Genomic DNA, 18,943 nt, shown 5'->3' on the forward strand with positions numbered 1-18,943 from the left:
CCTTCAACTAATAGGAACAGCTGCTCCCTATCCACCCTGTCTTTGCCCCTCATAATCTTGTACACCTCGATCAGGTCACCCCTCAGTCTTCTCTCCTCCAGCGAAAACAACCCAAGCCTATCCAATCTCTCTTCATAGCTTAAATGTTCCATCCCAGGCAACATCCTGGTGAATCGCCTCTGCACCCCCTCCAGTGCAATCACATCCTTCCTATAATGTGGCGACCAGAATTGCACACAGTACTCCAGCTGTGGCCTAACTAAAGTTCTATACAACTCCAACATGATCTCCCTGCTTTTGTAATCTGTGCCTCGATTGATAAAGGCAAGTCTCCCAGTGGCGCAGTGGTTAGCACCGCAACCTCACAGCTCCAGGGACCCGGGTTCAATTCTGGGTACTGCCTGTGCGGAGTTTGCAAGTTCTCCCTGTGACTGCGTGGGTTTTCGCCGGGTGCTCCGGTTTCCTCCCACAGCCAAAGACTTGCAGGTGATAGGTAAATTGGCTGTTGTAAATTGCCCCTAGTGTAGGTAGGTGGTAGGGAATATGGGATTACTGTAGGGTTGGTATAAATGGGTGGTTGTTGGTCGGCACAGACTTGGTGGGCCAAAAGGGTTTCAGTGCTGTATCTCTAAAATAAAATAATAAATTAATAAATAAATAAATATGCCTTTTTCACCACCCTATTAACCTGCCCTTCTGCCTTCAGGGATCTATGGACAAACACGCCAAGGTCCCTTTGTTCCTCGGAACTTCCCAGTGTCAGGCCATTCATTGAATACTTCCATGTCACATACTCCTTCCAAAGTGTATCACCTCACACTTTTCAGGGTTAAATTCCATCTGCCACTTTTCTGCCCATTTGACCATCCCGTCTATATCTTCCTGTAACCCAAGACACTCAGCCTCACTGTTAACCACTCGGCCAATCTTTGCGTCATCCGCGAACTTACTGATCCTACCCCCCACATAGTCATCTATGTCGTTTATATAAATGATAAACAATAGGGGACCCAGCACAGATCCCTGTGGTACTCCACTGGACACTGGCTTCCAGTCACTAAAACAGCCGTTTGTCATCACTCTCTGTCTCCTACAGCTAAGCCAATTATGAATCCACCTTATCAAGTTACCCTGTATCCCATGTGCATTTGCTTTCTTGATAAGTCTCCCATGTGGGACCTTGTCAGAGGCTTTGCTGAAATCCATGTAAACTACATCAACTGCACTACCCTCATCTACACACCTGGTCACATGCTCAAAAAATTCAATCAAATTTGTTTGGCATGACCTCCCTCTGACAAAGCCATGCTGACTATTCCTAATCAAATTTTGTCCCTCCAAGTGGAAATAGATTCTCTCCTTCAGAATTTTCTCCAATAGTTTCCCTACCACTGACGTGAGACTCACTGGTCTATAGTTCCCTGGCTTATCTCTACAACCTTTCTTAAATAGTGGGACCACATTAGCTGTTCTCCAGTCCTCTGGCACCTCGCCGGTGGCCAGAGAGGAATAAAAAATTAGGGTCAGAGCCCCTGCAATCTCCACCCTCGCCTCCCACAGCATCCTGGGACACAAATCGTCCGGACCTGGACCTACATAGTCAGTCTCACTCCCCCACATGAGCCCTGCAAGTCAATTTCCCTCAAGTGATCATCCAACATCCTCTTGAAGTCATTAATTGTCTCCGTTTCCACCACCCTTGTGGGCAGAGTTCTCCAGGTCATTCTTTGAAAGAGCTATCCAATTAGTTCCATTTCCCTGCTTTTCCCCAATAACCATACAAATCTTCCCCCTTCAAATCCCTTTTTAAAGTTACTATCTTCTGTTTCCTATGTTCCACCACCCGTTCAGGCAGTACATTCCCGATCACAACTCAATATATAAAGCATTTTATTCCTGATCTCCCCTCTGGTTCTTTTGCCAGTTATCTTTAGATCTGTGACCTCGTGTTAATGACCCTCCTGCCACTGGAAAATAGTTTGTCCTTACTTCATAAAAACCCATTCATGGTTTTGAATGCCTCTATTAAATCTCCCCTTAACCTTCTCTGCTCTAAGGAGAAACCCCCAGCTTCTCCAGTCTCGCCATTTCATTGGAGTCCCTCATCCTTGGTAGCATTCTGGTAAATCTCCTTTGCACCATCTCCAAGGCCTTGATATCCATTGAGGAGACTGGGGCTATATTCTCTAGAGTTTAGAAGAATGAGAGGTGATCTCATTGAAGCATACAAAATTCTTACAGGACTCGATGGGGAGATGCAAGAAGTATGTTTTCCCTGACTTGGGGATCTAGAACCAGGGGACACAGTCTCAGAATAAGAGGACTGGGATGAGGAGGAATTTCTTGACTCAGAGGGTGGCGAATCTTTGGAATTCTCTACACCAGAGAGTTGTGGAGTCTCAGTCATTGTTTGTTCAAGACTGAGATCGATAGATTTCTAGATATCGAAGGGATATGGGACAGTACGGGAAAATGGTGTTGAGGTAGAAAATTAGCCATAACCTAGTTGAATGGCCTACTGCTGTTCCTATTTCTGTGTTCCTATGAACATTGGGGAGATCGTAAGATTCTTTCTTGTGGGAGATGGTCATTGCCTGGCATTTGTGTGGCGTGAATGTTACTTGCCCCTTATAAGCCCAAGCCTGAATGTTGTTCAGGTCTTGCTGCATTTGGACACGGACTGCTTCAGTATCGGAGAAGTTTTTAGATTAGATTAGAGATACAGCACTGAAACAGGCCCTTCGGCCCACCGAGTCTGTGCCGAACATCAACCACCCATTTATACTAATCCTACACTAATCCCATATTCCTATCAAACATCCCCACCTGTCTCTATATTTCCCTACCACCTACCTATACTAGTGACAATTTATAATGGCCAATTTACCTATCAACCTGCAAGTCTTTTGGCTTGTGGGAGGAAACCGGAGCACCCGGAGAAAACCCACGCAGACACAGGGAGAACTTGCAAACTCCACACAGGCAGTACCCGGAGTCGAACCCGGGTCCCTGGAGCTGTGAGGCTGCGGTGCTCAGCACTTAGTTGCGAATGGTACTAAACATTGTACAATCGCCAGCAAACATCCCATTTCTGACTTTATGCTGGAGGGAAGGTCATTGATGAAGAAACTGAAGATCGTTAGGCCTAGGACAGTAGGTATGACTCCAACCAGTGGAGAGTTTTCTTCCTGATTCCCATTGACTTCAGTTTGGGTAGGGCTCCTTGATGGCACACTCAGTCAAATGCTGCCTTGATATCAAGGCCAATTACTGTCACCTCACCTCTTAAGTACAGCTCTTTAGTCTATATTTGGACCAAGGCTGTAATGAGGTCAAGAGCCGAGTGGCTCTGGCGAAACCCAAACTGAGCATCAGTGAGCAGGTTATTGCTATTTAAGTGACTCCTGATAGCACTGTCGTTGACACCTTCCATTACTTTGCTGATGTTCAAGAGTAGACTGATTGGACAGTAATTGGCCGGATTGGATTTGTCCTGCTTTTTGTGGACAGGACATACCTGGGCAATTTTCTACATTGTCAGGTAGACGCCAGTGTTATATCTGTACTAGTACAGCTTGGCTCGGGGTGAGGTAGTGGTGGGGGGTTGCTGCTAGTTCTACAGCACAAGTCTTCAGTACTATTGCCGGAATGTTGTCAGGGCCCAGAGCCTTTGCTGTATCCACTGCCTTCCGCTGTTGCTTGGTATCACGTGGAGCGGCTGAAAACTGGCATCTGTGATGCTGGGAACCTCTGGAGGAGGCCGAGATGGATTATCCACTCAGCACTTCTGGCTGAAGATGGTCGCAAATGCTTCAGCCTTTTCTTTTGCACTGATGTTCTGGGCTGCTCCATCGTTGAGGGTGGGGATATTTTTGGAGCCTCCTCCTCTGATTAGTTGTTTGTGTCCACCACCATTCACAACTGGATGTGGCAGGACTGCAGAGCTTTGATGTGATCTGTTGGTTGTGGGAACGCTTAGCTCTGTCTATACCTATAGCATTCTGCTTCCACTGTTTGGCATGCATGTAGTCCTGTGTTGTAGCTTTATCAGGTTGATACTGCATTTTTAGGTATGTCTGCTGCTGCTCTTGGCATGCCCTCCTACACTCCTTATTGAACTAGAGGTGATTCATTGGCTTTATGGTAATGGTAGTGGTTTCCAGTGGGGTTCTACAGGGCTCTGTACAAGGTGCCTTGCTTTTCATGGCATATATCAATAATTTAGATTTAATCATGCCTTTTACATTTAAGAAGTTTGCAGATGATACAAAAATTTGGTCATGTGAATGATAATGAGGAAGAAAGCTGTAGACTGGTCAAGTGGGCAGAAATGGTAGAAGTTATGTTAGAACTGTATAAAACACTAATTAATCCATAGCTAGAGTACCATATGCAGTTCTGGTCATCACATTACAGGAAGGATGTGATTACACTAGACAAAATACAGAGTAGATTTACAGGGATGTTGTCAGGAATGGAGAATTTTAGCTATGAGGAAAGATTACATATGCTGGGGTTGTTTTCTTTGGAACAGAGGAGGCTCACAGGAGATTTAATTAAGGTGTATAAAATGTTGTGTGGCCTAGTTAAAGTGGATAGGAAGGACCTATTTCCCTGAGCAGAGAGGTCAATAACCAGAGATCATAGGTTTGACGTAATTGGCAGAAGGATTAGAGGGGAGTTGAGAATTTGTTCCACAATCTTGAATTCCTGCCTGAAAGGGTGGTAGAGGCAGAAACCATCTTCACATTTAGAAAGTATTTGGATATGCAGTTTGTGTTGAAACCTATTAACCTACGGGCCAAAAGCTGGAAAGTGGGATTAGGTTGGATCACTCTTTTCCGGCTCTTACAGACACAATGGGCCAAATGGCCTCCTTCTTTGCTGGAAGTTTTCTATATTTCTGTATTTCTATGTTTCTATGAAATTCGTCTCCTAAACCAAGATACTGGATTTTTCTCTGACTGCAGGCAAGTATTTCTAGTGAAGTGTCAACACAATGATTCTCGGACAGGAAATCCTACTTTATCAATATGCAAAACACTGCAAACCGTCTAGGGACACACATGTAGCTCCTTATCGTGCCATCATAGAGTCATAGAGTTATACAGCGCAGAAATAGGCCCTTTGGCCCATCGTGTCTGTGCCGGCCATCAAGCACCTAACTATTCAAATCCCATTTTCCAGCACTTGGCCCGTAGCCTTGTATGCTATGGCATTTCAAGTGCTCATCTAAATATCTTCTTAAATGTTGTGAGGGTTCCTGCCTCTACTACCTCTTCGGGCAGTGCGTTCCAGATTCCAACCACCCCCTGGGTGAAATTTTTTTCCTCAAATCCCCTCTAAACCTGCACCTTGCCTTAAATGTATGGCCCCTGGTTATTGATCCGCTCCACTAAGGGAAAAAATTTCTTCCTATCAATGCCCCTCATAATTTTGTATACCTCAATCATATCTCCCCTCAGCCTTCTTTGCTCTAAGGAAAACAACCCCAGCCTTTTCAGTCTCTCGTCATAGCTGAAATGCTCCAGCCCAGGTAACATCCTGGTGAATCTCCTCATGCAACCTCTCCAGTGCATGGTGTCTCAAGGCATTTTACAGCGCGAGAATTACTTTTCGAAGTTACATAGATAAACACACGAGCCAATTTGTGGTAAGCAAGGTCTCACAAATAGCACATGAGGTGAATGACTAGTTGGTTTGTTTTTTCCCTGGGTTTTCACAGCTGCCAACCTTGGTGAATTTGGCAGGTTGACTTTGGTATTGCCACTGGCTGAATGAGGGCAACATGTCAGCAACCAGTAGCACTTAACAGGCACAACCCAATACAAAAGGAGCTGACATAATGTGGAATTTTTTAAAAAGCGTTTTTTAGTTCCAGCCTCATGGGGCTCCACTAAAATATTACCCTCTCCGTGCAGAAGTACAAAATCTTACAAAATCCAGAGACGTTTTCCATGACCTAAGGAATTAGAAGAAACCCAGCCTCTCAAAATTTGCAGTCTAGGCCATCTTGTCATTCTTGCATTACAACAGCAGCTCGACAACTGGGCATGTGTGGACTTTCGCGAGTCTGACAGCCACTTCCCCTGCAGCATATGCTGCTACACACTGATGTTAATAAGGAGCTCATTATGAAGCGGCTGATCCTGTACACTTCAGTGCAAAGTGTCTGTACCTTATCAAGCTTGATAAGTAAAACCCAATTTATCAGCCCTGCAGTTTATTCAGAGCCTCAGGCACAGTCTTATCTTCAGGTTTTTCTTCAGTTGCAATAGCCCATTGGAATTTTATAGTAACCCAAAAGACACATGATCTTGTTTTAACAACACCAGGATATTGTACACTGCTATCTATAGTTTTTCAATACACTTTGTATCACTGGTGGGAATCCTAATATATTTTGGAGAATGCCTGACTGAATTTGGTGACTAAAATCCATCCTAACTGAAACACCTTACTGGTCAAGTAGTGGCTACTCAAATCGTAGTTTCTGGTTGAACATCACATTCTAGAGATTATATTAATATACATCGACATCTGTTTTCCCTCTTGGCTTTTGGAATATCTGTTCTGCAGATTGAAAAGCTGCTATTGAGCATTTGACGTTTCTCTGTCTTGGTGGATCTGCCTGGGTCATTCTGTAGAATGCTGTTACTCTTGAGAAACAGCAGTACTTGGGGCCAAAACAGTAAAAGAACATTTCCTAACCACTTCCCACCCTCTGCTTTCTTTCTTGTCTTTACTTAAAACTTATCTGTCTTAACACAGTCTTGTTGCTCTTTTGATGTAGTTAAAATAAGGAGCTTAAAATATTGATTTTTTTAATGCTCTCTCTGATGCACGCTCCCTCAGATCCGTGCACACAGGCATTGCCTCCCACGTGCTCTCTCACTCTCGCTAACTATCTAATTCATCTGCAACTATGTAAGTTTAAATCCCACCAGACCTGTTTAAATTGTACCTGGGACTGAACTGGGAGGTAGTCATGTTGACATGGTACTGCACATTTAGGTGCTGCACTTCCTGTGATGGCAATTCTGACCGTACAGAAATGTGAGTGAGCAAACTCATCAGAGAGATTCTGAATGGTCAGAGTTCAGTATTTAGAGGGTTAAACTTTAGCCAGTGTTTCCCATTACAATGTGCTGTGTAACTGCTTGACCTACTGAGTGTAATTTGCCCAGTGTGGTTGTACTAATTAGGCTTTGGTTTTCCGATGGGATTGTTATGATTCACCACTGCTGGTGCATGAACATTATGAAGCTGTGAAAAGCATATTTAGATTTCAAGAAGAAGGGAAGATTAGAGAGAGTACATTTTGTTCATACTACTCCCTTTTATAGAGGAGAATAATGGCTTTGCCTGATATTTCTTGACTTTAGTCTTTTAAATATCAATTTTCCAGTTAATCTGAAGATCCCCAGGTATGCTGGCAATGATCCTGTACAACGTTGCACAAAGCAGGGATTGCAACAGCACACCAGAGCTGTCTAAACTGAACTAGTTGGGCTTACTGGCACACTCAGCCTTCCAAGGTCCAGCAGACTTTGAGCTGGTCAGGCAGGGAACTGTATTTGAGTCTCCACATAGGCAAGAAATTTGAGCACATTCTGTTAGTCAAAGAAATATCTGGCAATGCCATTATTCACTCATATTAAAAGTAGCAGCACATTGAACGATACCTACTGCCCCTATACGTCCCTTCAATCAAAAATACTGGGGGATAAAATTCATGAATTGAACAAAACAAGAAGTTGAATTTAATATAAAAAGAAATGCTGGAAATACTCAGCAGGTCCGGTGAAGAGAGAAGCAGAGTTAACGTTTCGGGTCAATGACCCTTCATCAGTTCCTGGTATCACACGCAACTGAGTATTGAAATAGGAGGATAGAACAGATGAATGTGTGGATGGAAAGATGGTGCAGGAGGGAGGGCTTTAGATACCTGGGATACTGTTCTGGAGAAGATGGGACCTGTACAGGCTGGATGGGTTGCACCTGAACAGAGCTGGGATAAATTTCTTTATGGGGTGATTTGCTGGTGCTATTGGGGAGGGTTCAAATAAACTTGTGGGAACCAGGAGAAAAATACAAGAGAGGGAACACAAAGGTACATGGAGAATTGGGTGAGACAGATTGCACTAAAGTAGGAAATAGTAAGTCATTAGGTAGCGTCAGAGTAAGAGGGAAAGTAATAAAGTCTAACTTAGGTTTAATGTGCATGTATGTGAATGTGCAGGGTATGATAAATAAGATTAGTGAATTGCAGGCACAGAGAGCCACGTGGAGGTATGATGATGTGATAACGGAGACCTGGCTCAATGAAGGGCAGGACTGGGTACTAAATATTTCTGGATACTAGGTGTTCAGGAAAGATAGGAAAGGGGTAGCAGTTTTGATTGAGGAGAACATTGCAGTGCTGGAGAGAGAGGATGTTCCAAACGGGCAAGGACAGATTCTATTTGGCTGGAGCTGAGGAACAAAAAAGGTGCAATTACATTGTTTGGTGTAGTATATAGGCCACCAACCAGCGGGAAAGATGTAGAACAAATTTGCAAAGAAATTACGGAGAGATGCTAAAATTATAGGATGGTTTTAATGGGGGACTTTAATTATCCGAATATAGACTGGGATAATAGGAGTGCAAAGGGCAGAGAGGGGCAAGTGTCCCTAGAGTGTGTTCAGGAGAATTTTCTACAGCAGTATGTTTCCAGTCCAATGAGAAAGGAGGCACTGCTAGTCCTGGTTCTTGGGAATGAAATAAGCCAAGTGAATAAAGTGTCAGTGGGGGAACATTTAGGGGCCAATGATCATTGTATCATAAAATTTAGGTTAGCTATGGAAAAGGGCAAAGAACAATTCAGAGTAAAAATTATGAACTGGGGGAAAGCAAACTTCAGAGGGGTAAGAATGGATCTAACCCAGATAAATTGGAATCAATGGTTGGCAGGCAAAACGGTAACTGAACAATGGGCTGTCTTTAAAGAAGAGATAGTTTGTGCACAGTCTAGGTATTTCCCACAAAAGGGAAATGTAGAGCAAACAAATTCAGAGCTGCCTGGATGACACAGGTGATAGAGATTAAGATGAAGAAAAAGTGTTCTTATGACCGATATCAGGTAGGTAATAGAATAGAGAACCAGGCTGAATATAGAAGGTTCAGAGGGGAAGTGAAAAAACTAAATAAAAGAAGCGGAGAGAGAGAGTATGAAAAGAGACTGGCAGCTATCATAAAAGGGAATCCAAAAATCTTCTGTGGGAATATTAATACTAAAAGGGTGGTAAAAGGAGGAGTGGGGCTGATTAGGGACCAAAAAGGGGATTTGCACATGGAGGCGGGGGCATGGTTGAGGTATTAAATGAATACTTTGTATCTGTCTTTACCAAGGAAGAAGATGTTGCACAGGTCACGGCGAAAGAGGTGGTAATTCAGATACTTGAAGGGTTTAACATTGACAAGGAAGTGGTATTGGATAGGCTAACTGTACTTAAAAGTTGATAATGCACCAGGGCCGGATGAGATGCATCCAAGGAAGTGAGGGTGGAAATTGCAGAAGCAGTGGCCATAACTTTCCAGTCTTCCTTAGATTCGTGGGTGGTGCCAGAGGACTGGAGAATTGCAAATGTTACACCCCTGTTCAAAAAAGGATGTAAAGAGAAGCCCAGCAACGACAAGCCAGTCTGTTTAACCTCGGTGGTGGGGAAGCTTCTCGAAACTATAATTCGGGATAAAATTAATAGTCACTTGGGCAAATGTGGTTAATTAGGGAAAGCCAGCACGGATTTGTGAAGAGCAAATCGTATTCAACTAACTTGCTGGAGTTTCTTGATGAGGTAACAGAGAGGGTTGATGAAGGCAATGCTGTTGATGTGGTTTACATGGACTTCCAATTTGATAAAGTGCCAGACAACAGGCTTGTGAGCAAAGTTATAGCTCATGGAATAAAAGGGATGGCAGCAACATGGATACGAAATTGGCTGAGTGACAGGAAACAGAGAGTAGTGGTTAATGGATGTTTTTCAGACTGGAGGAAAGTTTGTAGTGGAATTCCCCAAGGGTCGGCGTTAGGACCCTTGCTGTTCCTGATATATATTAATGACCTAGACCTTGGTGTACAGGGCACAATTTGAAAATTTGCAGATGATACAAAACTTGGAAACATTGTGAACTGTGAGGAAGATAGTGTGGAATTTCAAAAGGACATGGACAAGTTGGTGGAATGGATGGACAAGCAGCAGATGAAGTTCAATGCAGAGAAATGTGAAGTGATTCATTTTGGTAGGAAGAACGTGGAGAGACAATATAAAATAAAGGGTACAATTCTAAAGCGGGTGCAGGAGCAGAGGATCCTGGGTGTATATGTGCATAAATCATTGAAGGTGGAAGGACAGGTTGAGAGAGCAGTTAATAGAACATACAGTATCCTAGGCTCATTAATAGGGGCATAGAATACAAAAGCAAGGAAGTTATTTTAAACTTGTATAGAACTCTGGTTCAGCCTGAACTGGAGTATTATGTCCAGTTCTGGGCACCACACTTGAGAAAAGATGTGAAGGCATTGGAGAGAGTGCAGAAAAAATTCACGAGAACGGTTCCAGGATGAGGAACTTCAGTTATGTGGATAGATTGGAGAGTTAGGACTGTTTTCCTTGGAGAAGAGAAGGTTCAGAGGAGATTTGATAGAGGTATTCAAAATCATGAGGGTCTGGACAGAGTAGATAGGGGAAAACTGTTCCCATTGGTGTAGGGATCGAGAACAAGAGGGCACAGATTTAAGGTAATTGACAAAAGAAGCAATAATGACGTGAGGAAAACTTTTTTTACACAGAGAGTGGTTAAGATCTGGAATGCGCTGCCTGAGAGTGTGGTGGAGGCAGATTCAATTGAGGCTTTCAAGAGGGAGTTGGATTGTTATCTGAGTGGCAAGAATGTATGGGGTTACGGGGTGAAGACCAGGGAGTGGCATTAGGTAAACTGCTCTTTCGGAGAACTGGTGCAGATATGATGGGCCAAATGGCCTCCTTTTGTGTTGCAACGATTCTGTGATTCGTGCAGTGTGTGAACATTCTGTGGGCCCATTTCTTGCTGCATTATACTACACATCGGTGTTTTAATGGATCCGAAGGGGAGGGTTGTGCAGGAGGGAAGGGGGTGGTTGGGGTGGAGGGACCCCAAATGTTCCTGATGCTCAGGGTCCCAAGAATTCCTAATCAGACTCTGCTTTAACCTAGTGTTTAATTGGTGTGAGTTACTGTGGCAAACCGCCCACAAATTAGCAGGAATTAAGCTCCCAGCATGGCTGATGACGGCAGAAATACTACACTGATGGAGTGCAGTAGGACACAGTCTGTGGTTCCCGTGTCATAATCTACGCAGAGAGCTTGGGCAACTCCATCCTATGTGCACTTATTTCTTCTTCACTAGTTTATCATGTTTGAATTTTAAGGTTTTGGGGTTAGAAAGGGCTGTTTTTATTATTGTTGCCTCGTTCCAAGATAAATCAGAATACCTGTTGTATCAGCAACTTGAAATAATTGCAAATTAGCCTGAGTGTTCATTTAAACTTCTCATGTAATTTGAGACTCAGTGGTACAGACCTCAAAGACAAAGCTTGGACCTCTCCGGTAGGGGATGAAGTTAGGGTTCAAGATACTCTGGAGTAAAGGGAGCTTTACTTTTGTGCCTGACTTGCCAGAAGTTGAGAGTGTGTCCTATTTCCTAACATTTATATTTTGTGATGAGAAATTGGTAACATTTTCCTTAAGGAATTTGAGTTCAGTCTGCCTCGCACTAGTTTTGCACTTGGGAAAAATAAAGGAATTTCAGCCCATTAGCCTGGGCTGGGTTCGAATCCAGGACTGTATCATGCACCATTCAATCTCTTGTGTATTTCTTGATTTGAAAGTAAATTGAGCAGCAACAGTTCACCCTGTGTTTCCAATGCAGATTGGTGCACACCATTGTAATGGCAGTGCTCCAAGGATCTGGGATTTACATCACCTTATACCATACAAGCTGCTTAACAAACTGGTTTTGACACCTCAATTCTTCAATGTGAAATTCTGTGCTCGTATGTATAAGTTTTGTTTGCTTGAAATCAAAATTTGTATAAAATCTACAACTCGCAGAATATGAAATGAGAAACTTGGACAAGTATCTGAGAAAAATAGGAATGAGGACTATTTATACCCAGAATTTCAAACTGCCCTTCTTTTAGTTTCTGCAGTTCTACACATGGAGCATGACCATATTCACCAAGAAGGTCATTTGTGCCAACACAATTATATCTTTGTGACTTTCTTTTAACTGACTATCACAGTCTTGTACTGAGTAGGGGAAAAGTGGGGAGTCCTTAGGAACCCCCATCCACTAAGGAGGGGTTTCCATACTTCATACAGATTTAGGGACCCCCAAAAGGGCTTCAGTTGTACGCCTATCAGCCTGGCTAGAAAGAACCTGTTTGTGTTGACTTTTTTTTTATGAGTTCCATTGGTGCTCGCAGCCCCTCCTGTACCTATTCCAAAATAGGTCATACTTCATCTGTGATTTTAGATACTGAGCATTAGCAGGCTATTCTATTCAGCTATGCAAGTCATAGACTGATGCATAGAGGTGGACGCAGTAGTATTTGAATCTAGAGAAAAGAAAGGTAAGACAGTGTTGTGAAGCTCCTTGAATGAATTGGTAAAGGTACAGCTTGGTGTGGTACTGAGTGACAGAGTGGATCCTGGCATTGATCTCTGCTCAGTTCAGTTGTGTTACAATTACTGCTCCAGTTGACTTCTACAGTATGCCTTAGCACAAGTCCTGCTACATTCTGCCTTGATGTCCACACACATTTAATTTCTAATTGCTTACTGGATTGCAGTCAGGAGTAGTGGCCCTACTAACTTTGCTTCTCAAAGAGTCATTTATGGCATAGAAGGAGGCCATTCGGCCCATCAGGTCCTCATCTTTTGTTCAGGACACTGACAGGAATTAGGATTTGAGGTACAAATTAACTGTACAAAGAATAGAGATCAAACCTGAGCTCTCAGCCCTCTCCCTCAGCTCCAAACACAGGGCCAGATGGAGAATCTGCAGGAAAGCCTCATAATTGCCATATGGGCTAAATGTTCCAGTTCTCAGGAACAGTGCTATAATGTAAACAAGACTATTCTGCTACCACTGTCAGCACAGAAATCCACTGCAGGCTTTCCCGGTAGCAGCAAAGACATTTACAGCAACAGAACTGACCTGAACTCTCAGTCCAAACTGTCATTCACTGCCATTTCCTCTGGCCAGTGTTACTGGCTGATGGAATCCTGTCCCAGCCGTTGGGAATGTGCATGGTCAGAAATCGTAAGTTCCAGCTGCAGCTGCTAGAGTGCGGCACTTTGTTCTGCAGTGGAAATGGGGCATTTCCCCTTCTCTTGTAAGTCTAGGTTTATTTGTATGAATTGTTCAGTCGTTATTAGCACTTCATTCATATTTTTTTTCTAAATAAAACCAGGCAAAGTTCAGAAGTCAGAGGTTAATCAGAAAAAAGGTTGATGGTACTCAGTGTTAAAAGGTTCAATCTGAAACTCTATCACTGTGTTCAGGGAGCAAAAGAGTTAAGTAGGAAGAGTACTGGTGTATTCAACAAGTTAACCAGGAAGTGTTCTCATGCAGTCGCAATAGTGTTTCCATTGCTGCCTTTCATGTTAAACACAGCCTACATATACTATGCAAAGGGAAAAGCAGATGGTCTGAAGTGTGCTGTATGTGATTGTTTAATATCTTTGAAAAGAGCGGTCAGGAGTGAGGTAAGTTCTCCCGCTGGTTGATGTTTCGGCAAGGAGGTTGTGCTGGAGATTGAGTTTGCTGCATTGAGTGTTTGTTCAGGTCCTAGTGACCTAGAGAATGAGGAACAAGTTTTAACTTTGTTAGAATTTGGTTGTGGAAAGGTAAAAAATTTATTCATCTATTTCCTTTTCTTTTACTGCTCCCCACCCCTTGGATCTTTTAACCAGCTCTTTGCCCGCATCGTCATTGGGGATTGGGCTCTAAATATTGACTAAGTAATGAGTTGTGGTGAACAGTTTAAATGTGGCCTTGCTGACTGACTCTTACAGCACTGTTACATTGATAGTATGGCTGCAGAGTGGCAACAGTGCACTACAGTATAAAAGAGGCAAACGCAGCACCTTCAATGGCTTGTAAGTCATTGATTAGTCACACTCCCCTGCTTTTATTTTATTTTTGATCTGTTGCGGCATCTGAGAACAGTCAGCACAGGTACAGCAAATTTGTGACATTTTGTATTGTTTCTCCAACAAGGGTAGGGGTGTGAAGAATTTTGATAAAGTAAGGAGGGAGGGTCAGTAACCAGAGGACACGGATTAAAGATAATTCACAAAAGAGCCAGAGGGGAGGTGAAGTGAAATTATTTTACACTGCAAGTTATTTATGGTCTGAAATGGCGGTGGAAACAGATTCAGTAGTAACTTTCAAAAGGGAATTGGATAACTCTTTTAAAAAGGACAATTTGCAGGGCTATGGGGAAACAGCAGTGCAGTGCGACTAATCAGATAGCCCTTTCAAAGAGCTAGCACAGGCACAATGGGCCAAATGGCCTCCTGCTGTACTGTAAGATTCTATGACTAGGGTACACAGGTACACCAAAAATACAGCACAGCAACTGGAGGTCGTAAGCCTCTACTTGTATTGATTTCAACCACAATAGCTAACATTTATAAATGCCTTTACGTAGTAAAACATCCCAACGTGGTTCAAAGGAGCACAATTGGGAATTCCTAACAGAATGGCAAGCGGAGACTCATCAGTCTTTCTAGGCAAGGGAATTTGCTAAACCTCTGCATGACTGTGAACTCACCATGTAGGAATTGGTCACAAGAACATCCTCATTATCATCCTCCCTCTAGTCCCCTATTCATGCCAGCTCATACCTAGTACAGCATTGTGCCAATGTAAAGGATTAAAGCTGCCCATGTAACTCCTGGATGTGATACCAAGACTAACAGGCTGAAGTGCGTAGGCAGGATCTGTCTTATCTCAGGGCTGAAAAGATATCAATAAATGACTAAAATCTGTTTTTGTGAAGTTGATCTCAATCCCTTGCTATGTTACTGGTTTATGCTGCAGTGCAGCCCTGTCATTTCCAACATATTCAACATCTACAGAGCTGCGAGAGCACTGAATTCACTGTGAAATTAATGGCAGAGGAGGCGGCTGGAGGTATGATGGCCAGAGTAGTGTACATTAGCAGTCATCCTGGAGACTGGATGATTGGACTGTGGGTCATCTACTGCCCCTGGATATTCCTCATTTGACTTGTGCTGGTCAGATTAATTTTTGTAATTGAGAAAGCGTGCGAAATAATGTTTTGAACATTGCAGTTCAAGGCAGGCATGTGTATACTAGCTCTGAATATTCTGAAAAGTGAACCAATTTATTGTAGAGTTTAAACAGCGATGTGCCATTATGAATGCAAATATTTAACCAAAATGATGAATCAGATATTTGAAGCGATTATTTCACAGCTGTTCTGATGAAAGGTCACAGACCTGAAACATTAACTCTGCTTCTCACTCCACAGATGCTGTCTGACCTACTGAGTATTTCCAGCACTTTCTGTTTTTATCTCAGAAGGTCAAGCCTGCTGGATTTTATTTTACAATGTGTTGTAAATGTAGCTGTCCTACCACTAATGATAGCATTGTGAACTAGTGCATGAAGTTTTTGTTCCAGTCACTTTGAGTGGCTGGGCCATGAGCGAATGCCCCTTTACCCATTGACATGAGACAATGTGTGTGTGGTAACGCCTGATAACTGCTGAAGAATATTCTCACAGGCTGCTATGGTGGCTCAATTGGTAAATTCACTGTTCTGCGTGGAAGTGACCACAATGGTGCCAGCTGTGATTCTTGCTCTGTTGGAGTTAGTTGGTCTCATCCAGGGTGGCCAGGCTGGGACAATGGAAATGAGCAATGGATTGCTGTTTATTTATTTATTTTTATTTATTTATTTAGAGATACAGCACTGAAACAGGCCCTTCGGCCCACCGAGTCTGTGCTGACCAAGAACCACCCATTTATACTAACCCTACAATAATCCCATATTCCCTACCACCTACCTACACTAGGGGCAATTTATAATGGCCAATTTACGTATCACCTGCAAGTCTTTGGCGGTGGGAGGAAACCGGAGCACCCGGCGAAAACCCACACAGTCACAGGGAGAACTTGCAAACTCCGCACAGGCAGTACCCAAAATTGAACCCGGGTCCCTGGAGCTGCGGTGCTAACCACTGCACCACTGTACCGTTCCTGATCATTATCTCGCAACCCTTGCTTAAAAGCACCGTGGGTGGGTATGTGGTGAGGGTGGGATAGGCTCCCCTGGGATACCCTTGAACAGCCGCTGGACTTGCTGTCTAGACTCTCAGGTGAAGAAAGGCCATTTGAGAGGTTGTTGGAAGGCTGATGATTACTGTGAGATGACAAATGTCAGTGCTTTAGTTGGGGGAGGCCATGGGGATAGAGAGTGTTAGAATAATTGCGGATATCACTCAATTGATTAATCACTGCTTATCTTTTCTCCCCCAGTACCTCCCAGTCACCTAGTGCCATGGCAACAACAAATGAGTGGCCATGTACCCGGTGCACTTTCTTGAATCCCGATGTGCTGAGGCAGTGTTCCATCTGCGAGGCCCCCCGAGAGAGACCAGACTTCAATGACATCCTTCGGCTTAGCACAGAAGAGCAGCAGTGGGCCTGCACCCGATGCACTTTCAGGAACTCAATCAACAAGAGCCAGTGTGATGTCTGTGGGTCTTCCCAAACCCTTACTCCCGTCACACCTCCCGTGCCAACAACAAATGGACACTCCAAAAATCAACCGGCTGTCGTGGAACACCGAGGTTCTGCTGCACAGGACTGTGGGAGATCGGCCAACAGTGATGTCAATGGCAACTGCTGCGAGAGCAGCGCACTGGATGCCTCCAAGGCTTGGGCCTGCCAACGTTGCACTCTCCACAACACGCTGTCAGCTAACTCATGTTCAGCCTGTGGGGGGCCTCGTAAACTTTCTCTGCCCAAGATCCCACCTGAAGCTCTGGTTGTGCCTGAAGTTGTGACCCCTGCCGGCTTCCAGCTGCCCTCAGGCCCGCCATCGGCAACACCCCAGCTCGCCAACTCGACCGACACAATGGAAGCCGACTTGTCTCCAATTCGGGATGCAGCCACAGAGGCTGAGAGTCCAAGGTCCCCAGTTGTCAGTCCGCTGTCGCCAATGATGCAGAATAACCCAGTGCCACGGAGTCGCAGAGAGGTGCCACCAGCTGCCAAATTTCAGCCACCCACTGCAGACTCTCCAGTCCTATCTGGCAGCTTGGCCACCACATCTACCTCCAGCACCTCAGTTCAAGTGGCCAGAGGTGCTCCCCAAGGACAAGTGAAACCCTCCGCAAAATTACAAGAGCTTTTTTCTACCAAGAGGCTCAGTGTTTTAGATGAGGAAATGGAATCGTTGCCCAGTCAGTGGAAGTGTGCGTCTTGCTCCCTCATGAACTCTGCTGCAGCGTCAAAATGTGAAGCTTGCAGAACCGTGAAAAGTGGAGACATCATAGACCTAAATGGAGAGACTGTGAGGTTCACCCCGTTTAGTCCTTCCAGCCCGGATTTTACCACGTGGACATGTTCGAAGTGCACTCTGAAAAATCCTACTACTGTCCAAAAATGCAGTGCCTGTAGTTCCTCCAAACTCCATGGCTTTCAAGACCATAGTTACACAGAGCGAGGGCCAAGATGCCCGGACTGTAATGTGGAAAGGGGCCTGAATGGGTCTGCATGCACCGCGTGTGGGGGCAGGTCCGCAGGCCCACGGAAACCCATCAAGCTGTTCCCTGTCCAGCTACCTTCCTCTCGGGAAAAGTCCAATGAGTGGTCCTGCCCTGCCTGCACTCTCCTCAATGACTTGAAGGATAAGCATTGTGCAGCCTGCCACACTCCACAGCAGTATTTCACGCTGAGGAAGGGCTCAAAGCCACTGAAGAGACGGGAAAGCATACTTGTGGAAGCACGGCGGAAGACTGATGAGGGTGAGGCCAAAGAGTTGTGGGAGAATATTGTGAAGTTTTGCCAGGAGGTAAGCTTGATCTGTAAAATGATCGTATAGTACTGCAGGTAGATTCCAATGATGTACTGCCACTTGTAACGTCAAACAGCTAACGACTAAATAGATTTGTAAATGAGCCAATTTGCAGCAGCATTGCACGTACCCATTGTGCACTGTACTATGAGTTCCCCTCTCTACTTCAGAGGAACGCAGGAACAGGAGGAGGCCATTCAGTCCATCGAGCTTTGTTCCGCCATTCAGTTAGATTATGGCTGATCTGTACCTCAAATCAATTTACCTGCCTTGGTTCTGTAACCCTTAATATCCTTGCTTTGCAATAATCTGTCAATCTCAGTCTGGAAATGTTAAAATTGATCGCCTGCCTCAACGGTATTTTGGGGAAGAGAGTTCCAGATTTCCACTTTGTGTGAAGAAATGCATCCTGACATCACGCCTGAATAACCTAGCTTTAATTTTAAGGTTGTGCTCCCTTGCTCTGGACTCCCCCACCCCGCCCCCCCCCCCCCACCCTGCAAAGGAAGTCGTCTCCATCTACCTTGTCAAATCCTTCAGTCATCTTAAACACCTCAATTAGATCACCCCTTAATCTTCTATACTCGAGGCAATATAAGCCTAGTCTATGCTTCAATCTATCCCTAATTACAAAGCCTAGTTAGTAAATGGAGACCTAATAATGGTCACTTGATAATGTATTGTAGAGGAACATGGAGGGCCTTTAACCAAAGTAAATCATCAACAGTTAGCAGCTATCTAATTTCTAAGCCTTCTAAGCACACACCTTCCCTTTTGTTCTCTTCCCCACCAAACACCCCCCCCCCC

At 44.2% G+C, this 18,943-nt stretch overlaps 1 protein-coding gene across 9 annotated transcripts in view; it reads left to right on the forward strand.

Annotated features, from left to right (window-relative positions):
* capn15 (calpain 15) overlaps nucleotides 1–18,943 on the forward strand; it is a 289,848-nt gene that overhangs the window by 181,801 nt on the left and 89,104 nt on the right. For 8 of the 9 annotated variants that reach the window (XM_068056650.1, XM_068056652.1, XM_068056645.1 and 5 more), the window contains one exon: nucleotides 16,594–18,133. In XM_068056650.1, coding sequence (XP_067912751.1) covers nucleotides 16,616–18,133 — 1,518 coding nt within the window. In that variant the 5' untranslated portion in view covers nucleotides 16,594–16,615. Of the gene's footprint in view, nucleotides 1–13,666; nucleotides 13,792–16,593; nucleotides 18,134–18,943 lie in introns of those variants that run through there. The other variant, XM_068056649.1, reaches the window with a different exon arrangement.

Source organism: Heterodontus francisci, chromosome 24 (assembly GCF_036365525.1).
Source record: "Heterodontus francisci isolate sHetFra1 chromosome 24, sHetFra1.hap1, whole genome shotgun sequence".
NCBI lineage: Eukaryota > Metazoa > Chordata > Chondrichthyes > Heterodontiformes > Heterodontidae > Heterodontus > Heterodontus francisci.